The 9,798-nt window shown below is 45.1% G+C and overlaps 1 protein-coding gene across 1 annotated transcript in view; it reads left to right on the forward strand.

Moving 5' to 3' along the window:
• The window catches only part of ctsk (cathepsin K), an 11,858-nt gene extending 8,470 nt beyond the window's left edge, over positions 1–3,388 (forward strand). Inside the window, exons 4-7 of the mRNA XM_019863774.1 lie at positions 1,861–2,079; positions 2,307–2,472; positions 2,808–2,916; positions 3,005–3,388. Coding sequence (XP_019719333.1) covers positions 1,861–2,079; positions 2,307–2,472; positions 2,808–2,916; positions 3,005–3,104 — 594 coding nt within the window. The 3' untranslated portion in view covers positions 3,105–3,388. The remainder of the gene's footprint in view (positions 1–1,860; positions 2,080–2,306; positions 2,473–2,807; positions 2,917–3,004) is intronic.
• The last annotated feature ends 6,410 nt before the right edge of the window (positions 3,389–9,798 follow it).

The following is a 9,798-nucleotide window of genomic DNA, read 5'->3' on the forward strand; positions in this document are numbered from 1 at the left end:
GGTGGGGCCCATCCACAGAAGCACCCCAGTGAACAAAATTTTCATGGTGTTTATGGACAATCGTGTTTTTACGAGTATGTTGAATGGGCATCCCGTTGGAACATGACTCATTATTTTTCGTCAGCATAAAAATCGGCCTAAATAGCTTTAGGCGTGTTCTACGGGGGCGGGGGGAACACTCAAGAAGGTCTACTGATGAGAGTTGACTGTGCTCGTAGTTTAATGTCCCGCACGCGTCGTCTTTATTTGCCGCATTTTGTGGTACTAAAGAGGGAGGATGTCTCGAGACTGCAATGTGATCTGCTTTTAATCGTCCTGATTAAAGAATCCAGGCTGCGACATCAAGCAGCCATTTGTTGCTAATTAAAACGTCAATTTGACCCATTTGCCCAGATGGATGACTTTCAATGTGTCGGCTTCTCTTTGTGCGCTTTGCTCAAGTCGCCGCCGCCTTTTGTCTCACTCCGATGACAAGGTTACTTTATTAGGTACGCAAGCGAACGACACCCGATGCCCAAAATAAAGCTGCAAGAAGCAAACAATCACGTCTTGGCGCCCCAAACTTTTTCATGGTGAATCCTCAATATGATCGGCAAGCGTTGACGCCGTGCTCCGCCCGTTTTAGATGCATCCTGTCCCAATAGACATATTCACCAAACTTTGTGTCGGGGACTAATTTTTTCAAACTTTCCAAGGGGCGACAGAGTGAGTTTTGGTTTTCATGTTGGGGTCCTCTTAAATATCTCTATTTTTAATTCCCCCATGATACAAGCGCTTCCGAAAATTGGTGAGCATTTCGGCATGTTGAAGGGGTTAAAACAACAACAACAACAAAACTAAAACTAACTCTAAAATTACAAAAATAAAACCTGAAAATTACAATTAGCTGAATTTAAAAAAAAAACACACAGAATCAAAAATAAATACAAATTATGATAACCCTGGTCTGTGTCCGTTCACTCTCGACCAGGACGAGGAGGGCATCCGGCGAGCCATCTGGGAGAAAAACGCGCTGATGATCGAGGCACACAACCAGGAGGCGGCGCTGGGCCTGCACTCGTACGAACTAGGCATGAACCACCTGGGAGACATGGTGAGGAAATATGGCAACAAGTGAACCGACGCCGTCATCGACACGATCAAAGCTGAAAAGATGTGAGAATTTGGTGTGGTCGCAGACGTCGGAGGAAGTGGCGGAGAAGATGATGGGCTTGGAGATGCCCATGACGCGGGAACGGGGCTTCACCATGAGTCCCGAGCAGCAGGCCTACCCCCTGCCCAAGTCGGTGGACTACCGCAAGATGGGCATGGTGACGCCTGTCAAAGACCAGGTGTGTCATCTTGTGATGTCACCTACATGCACGATAACGTGAACTGAAGTATTAGATTGAACTGCAAAAAGAGTATCAAGTCCACAGTTTCAAGAACATTGAAATGGATTTTCAGAATAATGAGGACAATTCAAAGCGGTTAAACTTTGCCATCAAGTGGAGAAACAGAAGAATGCACCTTCAACAGACTGAATTAACGACACGTTTGACTGGATTTTTTTCCGATAATATCTTGAATTCATCGCATTTTTAATGATACATACTACTATTCGATCCCTAGAGATAAAAAATTAATTTGGCGATCATGTAAAAACTGAATTTGCAACAGCCCACAAGCTTTCCTTACTCAAAACCAGTAAAGGTTTTTTTAAAAGCATGAAATGCTGTCATCTAGTGGACAGATAGAAGAATGCACCTTCATCCGAACAAATCCGCGTTACACCGGAGTGTAGTAACAAAGAAATAAGTCAAGAAACGAATTAATAAGGATAATACGAAGCGACGTTTGTGTGGTTGTTTTGTTCCTCAGGGTTCATGCGGCTCGTGCTGGGCCTTCAGCTCGGCGGGGGCCCTGGAAGGTCAGCTGGCCAAGACCACGGGTGAGCTGAGAGACCTCAGCCCTCAGAACCTGGTGGACTGTGTGACGGAGAACAGCGGCTGTGGAGGAGGATACATGACCAACGCTTTCAAGTACGTTAGGGACAACGGAGGTATCGACTCAGAGGAGGCCTACCCTTACGTGGGACAGGTGAGCTTCAAAATGGACTTATTTTACCAAAAATCCATTAAGGGTGGTCCACGGTTGTCCATAGGTGTTAATGGGAATCTGAATTATTTGTTTGTCTGTATGTCTCCTGTGATTGGCTGGCAAACAGTCCAGGGTGGAGCCAACTGTGACTCCAAATATATTAATGAGAAAGCATACTATTAAAAAAATGATAGATCTTTTTTTTCCATTCGCTGCGCCCCCTGTAGGCAGAGGTATGCAGCTACAATTCGTCCGGAACAGCTGCCGAGTGCCGTAGCTACAAAGAAATTCCCGAAGGCGATGAGCACGCCCTGGCTGTGGCGCTCTTCAAGGTTGGGCCAATCTCTGTTGGCATTGACGCCTCCCAGGGGACCTTCCAGTTCTACCAGAGAGGTCAGTGAACACAGCATGAAGCCTCACATCATGTCACGCCATGTCGTCAGGCACATCCCGCCACATCATGTGACGTCATCCCACAAGTCAATTTATTTCAGGCCACAGCAGGTCACATCATGTCACGCCACCTACAACACACCATAGCACGCCATGCCAAGCCACATCACGTCATAGTATATCACGTCATGCCATGCCATGCCAATCTATTTGATGTCACGTCACATCACTCCAGGCCATGTCACGTCACATCAAGCCCCATAATATCATGTCACGTCACATTCGAACGACATCACTTCATGCCACTTCATCCCGCCCCCTTGTCACATGACCAGGCATTTACTATGACCCCAACTGCAACAAAGACGACGTCAACCACGCCGTGCTGGCGGTGGGCTACGGCGTGACGTCCAGGGGCAAGAAGTATTGGCTCATCAAGAACAGGTGTGACATCCTCATCACATGATATCATCACATAGGCAACGTCGCTATGGTAACGTTTTAAAAATGTTCACATTTGTATTTTCGCCAGCTGGAGCGAGAGCTGGGGCAACAAAGGCTACATTAAGATGGCGCGTAACCGTGGCAACTTGTGCGGCATCGCCAACCTGGCTAGCTACCCCGTCGTGTGAGCGCCTGGCACGTCTATTTCTTATCCATCGACCTCATCCGGGATGTTTGGCCGTCACCATGGCGACCAGTCTCATGTTTTCGTGTCTTTGTGGCTGTTAGCTGAAATGTTTTTGACTTGTAAGCGCGCACATATGTGGCGTCGCTGGCCGACGCAGTTCTACGGACCCCCCAAACGTGACTTAATAATGTCATTGTGGCCACGATATAGATATCACATAATGCTAATTTGTGACCATAAAGTATGTATAATGTATACACAAACTACAAAGGACTGATGTATTATTTCTGGGCACACTGGGTTAGCAAATGGAGCAAATCTATTCTTCATAGTGTTCATTTTCCTGAGAGAAACAATATTTCAATTTTCAACTGGGTCCAAAGCATCTTCATAATAATTTTCTCTACTAAATGATATAAGTGGGTTTGGGTTGATTATATAATTATGTGTCTTACGTGTTCACAGTGACATTTTTTTCCACCCTTGTCATGTGTGGGTCTCCGTACAGTTCAGCACTTTTGTTGTGATCATTACTGTTATTGTTATTACACGCCCGCGACCCTCGTGGGGATGAGCGGTTCAGATACTGGATGGATGGATGTGTAAAAACGATGTTTTGTATGAAATTAAATTAAAAGTTCTAAAGGCAGTTTTTGTGACGTCATATCTGGTGACTTGGGGAAGTGTAGTACACACCGGCGCCACTGGAGGCTGCTGTTGATCGTCTATTCGACTCCCACACAAGGGGAAATAACCTTTCGGAGGTTTGAATTTGCTTTTGCACGTCTTGTAGGCGTTGCTCGTTTTTGCTGGATTTGGGCGTATTAAAGTTGTTCAAAAATATATTTGTCGCTGAATATTTTCAGTTGGTCGAAGAGGAACTTGAGCAACACTTATTTTCCTCCTCAAAACAGCCCCTGAACCTCTGAGATGTTTCGTGCAGGTAAGTTTCACCAACTTGTCACTATTATTTTGTATTATTATTTTTATAATATGTCGTTATAGCGCAAAGGATTATATGTCGATATAGCGCTATGGATACTTTTTCTTGTGCACCATCATGAACTTATCAACAATTGTTTTGTTTTTTTGCGACATTTTCGACTTAATTAGTGATGGTGTTACGCATATGTATTTTAACTATGGAAGTGAAAATGTAAAAAAATAAATAAATTCAAAAAAGACTCAAACACATTTGGTAATATAACGGTTTTTTTCCACATCGTTGCTCAAGGGCCATGTGCAGGAAATGCTGCAACTTTACTTTCATCCTGTCACCGTGTTGACATTTGACTTCCACTTGAAGGCACTTGACGGACACACAGTTAATGCTTCAGGATTTTTTTTTCCACTCAACACTTTTTGAACTAGCTATAAATTGTGTTTTCATTCAGCGTGTGGTAAAAATGTGAAAATCAAAGCTAGTCACAAAATGAGGAACACGGTAATGAGATGCAACAGAAGAAATTTACAATGACGTTGCACAACTCTGTCTACTAACCTGAAATTGTTAAAACCCATCGTTGTATGTCTGAAGTAACTAAGCACTTTGGGATGACCTGGATTTCTGCATAAATTGATCCTAAAATGTGAGCTGATCCCTATCTAAGTCACAATAACAGACACGCATTGCGTAAAAACAAATATGGCCCGAGAAATGTGTTTAGATTGGGCGCCGTGTAGCGCCGTCACAGTGCCGTGTGTGAAACTTTGTCCCACAGTTAATGACTTCTCCAATACCTAATAAGAGTCAGGAACCAAGAGTCAATCATTGTGAAGAGTTTGGAGGCATTGGTTCAAGTTGTTCTTCTCGATAAAAAGACACACAGCAGTTTGGATTTTCGTTTTCGCCAGAAGCATCAAAGACCTTCGAGTAAGAGTTGTTAACTTCCATGAAACTAGAATGAGTTAGAAAAGTTCCTCCAAACGCCTCGATGTCCGCCACTTCACTTTCAGATAGATTGTCCACATCACACCACAGCTTCGTTACATCGTTTCACGTCATGCAGAGCCACGTCACCTCATGACACGTCACTTTACCCTGTCACAACGTGTCACGTCAAGGTACGCCTTGTCACACCGAACGTCTATTTTCGACTTAATTAGTGATGGTGTTAAGCATATTTATTTTAAGTATAAAAGTGAAAATGTGAAATAAATAAATAAAAGACTAAAACACATTTGGTAATATAACGGTTTTTTCCAGATCGTTGCTCAAGGGCCATGTGCAGGAAATGCTGCAACTTTCATATCTGTCACCGTGTTGACATTTGACTTCCACTTGAAGACACTTTACGGACGCACAGTTAATGCTTCAGGATTTTGTTTTTCTACTCAACACTTTTTGAACTAGCTATAAATTGTGTTTTCATTCAGCGTGTGGTAAAAATGTGAAAATCAAAGCGAGTCACAAAATGAGGAACACGGTAATGAGATGCAACAGAAGAAATTTACAATGACGTTGCACAACTCTGTCTACTTGCCTGAAATTGTTAAAACCCATCGTTGTATGTCCGAAGTCACTAAGCACTTTGGGATGACCTGGATTTCTGCATAAATTGATCCTAAAATGTGAGCTGATCCCTATCTAAGTCACAATAACAGACACGCATTGCGTAAAAACAAATATGGCCCGAGAAATGTGTTTAGATTGGGCGCCGTGTAGCGCCGTCACAGTGCCGTGTGTGAAACTTTGTCCCACAGTTAATGACTTCTCCAATACCTAATAAGAGTCAGGAACCAAGAGTCAATCATTGTGAAGAGTTTGGAGGCATTGGTTCAAGTTGTTCTTCTCGATAAAAAGACACACAGCAGTTTGGATTTTCGTTTTCGCCAGAAGCATCAAAGACCTTCGAGTAAGAGTTGTTAACTTCCATGAAACTAGAATGAGTTAGAAAAGTTCCTCCAAACGCCTCGATGTCCGCCACTTCACTTTCAGATAGATTGTCCACATCACACCACAGCTTCGTTACATCGTTTCACGTCATGCAGAGCCACGTCACCTCATGACACGTCACTTTACCCTGTCACAACGTGTCACGTCAAGGTACGCCTTGTCACACCGAACGTCGGCAATTCGGTCATGGCGCGGCATGCCAAGTCACGTCATGCTAAGCCATGTCACGCCATACAAAGTGACGTCATGCCACTCCACTTCACATCATGTCACGCCATGTCACTTCACACCAAATTAGGTCATGCCGTGTCATGTCATTTTTCATCACGTCAGGCAATGCCACGTCATACCAAGTATCATGCCATTCTTGTCATATCTGTCACCGTGTTGACATTTGACTTCCACTTGAAGACACTTTACGGACGCACAGTTAATGCTTCAGGATTTTGTTTTTCTACTCAACACTTTTTGAACTAGCTATAAATTGTGTTTTCATTCAGCGTGTGGTAAAAATGTGAAAATCAAAGCGAGTCACAAAATGAGGAACACGGTAATGAGATGCAACAGAAGAAATTTACAATGACGTTGCACAACTCTGTCTACTTGCCTGAAATTGTTAAAACCCATCGTTGTATGTCCGAAGTCACTAAGCACTTTGGGATGACCTGGATTTCTGCATAAATTGATCCTAAAATGTGAGCTGATCCCTATCTAAGTCACAATAACAGACACGCATTGCGTAAAAACAAATATGGCCCGAGAAATGTGTTTAGATTGGGCGCCGTGTAGCGCCGTCACAGTGCCGTGTGTGAAACTTTGTCCCACAGTTAATGACTTCTCCAATACCTAATAAGAGTCAGCAACCAAGAGTCAATCATTGTGAAGATTTGGAGGCATTGGTTCAAGTTGTTCTTCTCGATAAAAAGACACACAGCAGTTTGGATTTTTGTTTTCGCCGGAAGCATCAAAGACCTTCAAGTAAGAGTTGTTAACTTCCATGAAACTAGAATGAGTTAGAAAAGTTCCTCCAAACGCCTCGATGTCCGCCACTTCACTTTCAGATAGATTGTCCACATCACACCACAGCTTCGTTACATCGTTTCACGTCATGCAGAGCCACGTCACCTCATGACACGTCACTTTACCCTGTCACAACGTGTCACGTCAAGGTACGCCTTGTCACACCGAACGTCGGCAATTCGGTCATGGCGCGGCATGCCAAGTCACGTCATGCTAAGCCATGTCACGCCATACAAAGTGACGTCATGCCACTCCACTTCACATCATGTCACGCCATGTCACTTCACACCAAATTAGGTCATGCCGTGTCATGTCATTTTTCATCACGTCAGGCAATGCCACGTCATACCAAGTATCATGCCATTCTTGTCACGCCAAGGCGAGTCATGCCATGTCACGTCACGCCACGCCACATCACCTTTTGCAAAGTCACTCCACATCACGTTACATCACGACATGCTATGTTACATTGCGCCAGGTCACATCATGTCATGCCATGTTACATTTTTGCTGCCTGAAATTGTTAAAACCCATCGTTGTATGTCCGAAGTCACTAAGCACTTTGGGATGACCTGGATTTCTGCATAAATTGATCCTAAAATGTGAGCTGATCCCTATCTAAGTCACAATAACAGACACGCATTGCGTAAAAACAAATATGGCCCGAGAAATGTGTTTAGATTGGGCGCCGTGTAGCGCCGTCACAGTGCCGTGTGTGAAACTTTGTCCCACAGTTAATGACTTCTCCAATACCTAATAAGAGTCAGCAACCAAGAGTCAATCATTGTGAAGATTTGGAGGCATTGGTTCAAGTTGTTCTTCTCGATAAAAAGACACACAGCAGTTTGGATTTTTGTTTTCGCCGGAAGCATCAAAGACCTTCAAGTAAGAGTTGTTAACTTCCATGAAACTAGAATGAGTTAGAAAAGTTCCTCCAAACGCCTCGATGTCCGCCACTTCACTTTCAGATAGATTGTCCACATCACACCACAGCTTCGTTACATCGTTTCACGTCATGCAGAGCCACGTCACCTCATGACACGTCACTTTACCCTGTCACAACGTGTCACGTCAAGGTACGCCTTGTCACACCGAACGTCGGCAATTCGGTCATGGCGCGGCATGCCAAGTCACGTCATGCTAAGCCATGTCACGCCATACAAAGTGACGTCATGCCACTCCACTTCACATCATGTCACGCCATGTCACTTCACACCAAATTAGGTCATGCCGTGTCATGTCATTTTTCATCACGTCAGGCAATGCCACGTCATACCAAGTATCATGCCATTCTTGTCACGCCAAGGCGAGTCATGCCATGTCACGTCACGCCACGCCACATCACCTTTTGCAAAGTCACTCCACATCACGTTACATCACGACATGCTATGTTACATTGCGCCAGGTCACATCATGTCATGCCATGTTACATTTTTGCCACGCCATGTCAAACCAAAATAACAACATGCTTCGTCGCCACGCCACATCGTGTCATGTTCGGCCACATGACATCACATCATGTCATCCCATGCCGGGCTACTTCACCTTATGTCGTGCCATGTCACGCCGTGTCAAAAAAAGTTCATCCCTGTTGCTGCTCTCCCGACAAGTAGCCATTCTGCGAAGCTTCAGATCATTCCAAATGATTCAGACTTTTATTGCAACCGCTTTGTTTTTTCTGCGTGTCTCACATCTAAATGACACTGAATTAACAGGCTTGATGTTCACGAGCCTGCTGCTCATCTCACTGCACGCGGCATTGGTGGCAGCTATGCTGGACATCAGTCTGGATGAGCACTGGAAGCTGTGGAAGAAGACGCACAAAAGTTTCTCCAAACGCCTTGATGTCCGCCACTTCACTCTCAGATAGATTGTCCACATCACGCCATAGCTTCGATACATCGTTTCAAGTCATGCGGAGCCACGTCACGTCATGACGCATCACTTTACACTTTCACAACATGTCACGTCAAGGTACGCCTTGTCACACCGAACGTCGGCAAGTCACGTCATGCTAAGCCATGTCATGCCATACAAAGTGGCGTCATGCCACTCCACTTCACATCATGTCACACCACGGCATGTCACTTCACACCAAATTAGGTCGTGCCGTGTCATGTCATTTTTCATCACGTCAGGTAATGCCACGTCATACCAAGTATCATGCCATTCTTGTCACGCCAAGGCTAGTCATGCCATGTCACGTCATATCACGCCACGTCACGACATGCTATGTTACATCGTGCCAGGTCACATCATGTCATGCCATGTTACATTTTTGCCACGCCATGTCAAACCAAAATGACAACATGCCACATCATGTCATGTTCGGCCACATGACATCACATCATGTCATCCCACGCCGGGCTACTTCACCTTATGTCGTGCCTGCATGTCACGCCGTGTCATGCAGGCAAGTCATGCCACATCACTTGAGATTATTTCACGCCACGTCACACCCTGTCACCCCGCACCAAAAGGCCTGCCGTTCCCGACTCTGTAGACTGGAGGGACCAAGGATGCGTCACAAGCGTCAAGATGCAGGTGAAGAATTGATACAGGCAAATTCTGTCCAAAGTTGGAGAGGTGCTCTTCAAGAGGGGAATGGTTGGAGGGGTTTCTAGGGTTCGTGTGGTTCTTGCTGGGCCTTCAGTGCGGTGGGGGCTCTAGAGGGCCAGCTGGCCAGGGTCACGGGCCACCTGGTGGACCTGAGCCCCCAGAACCTCGTGGACTGCTCAGGAAAGTACGGCAAACGCGGCTGGTACGCGCGCTGACATCA

This window comes from Hippocampus comes, unplaced genomic scaffold, assembly GCF_001891065.2.
Source record: "Hippocampus comes isolate QL1 unplaced genomic scaffold, H_comes_QL1_v1.1 scaffold249, whole genome shotgun sequence".
Classification (NCBI taxonomy): domain Eukaryota; kingdom Metazoa; phylum Chordata; class Actinopteri; order Syngnathiformes; family Syngnathidae; genus Hippocampus; species Hippocampus comes.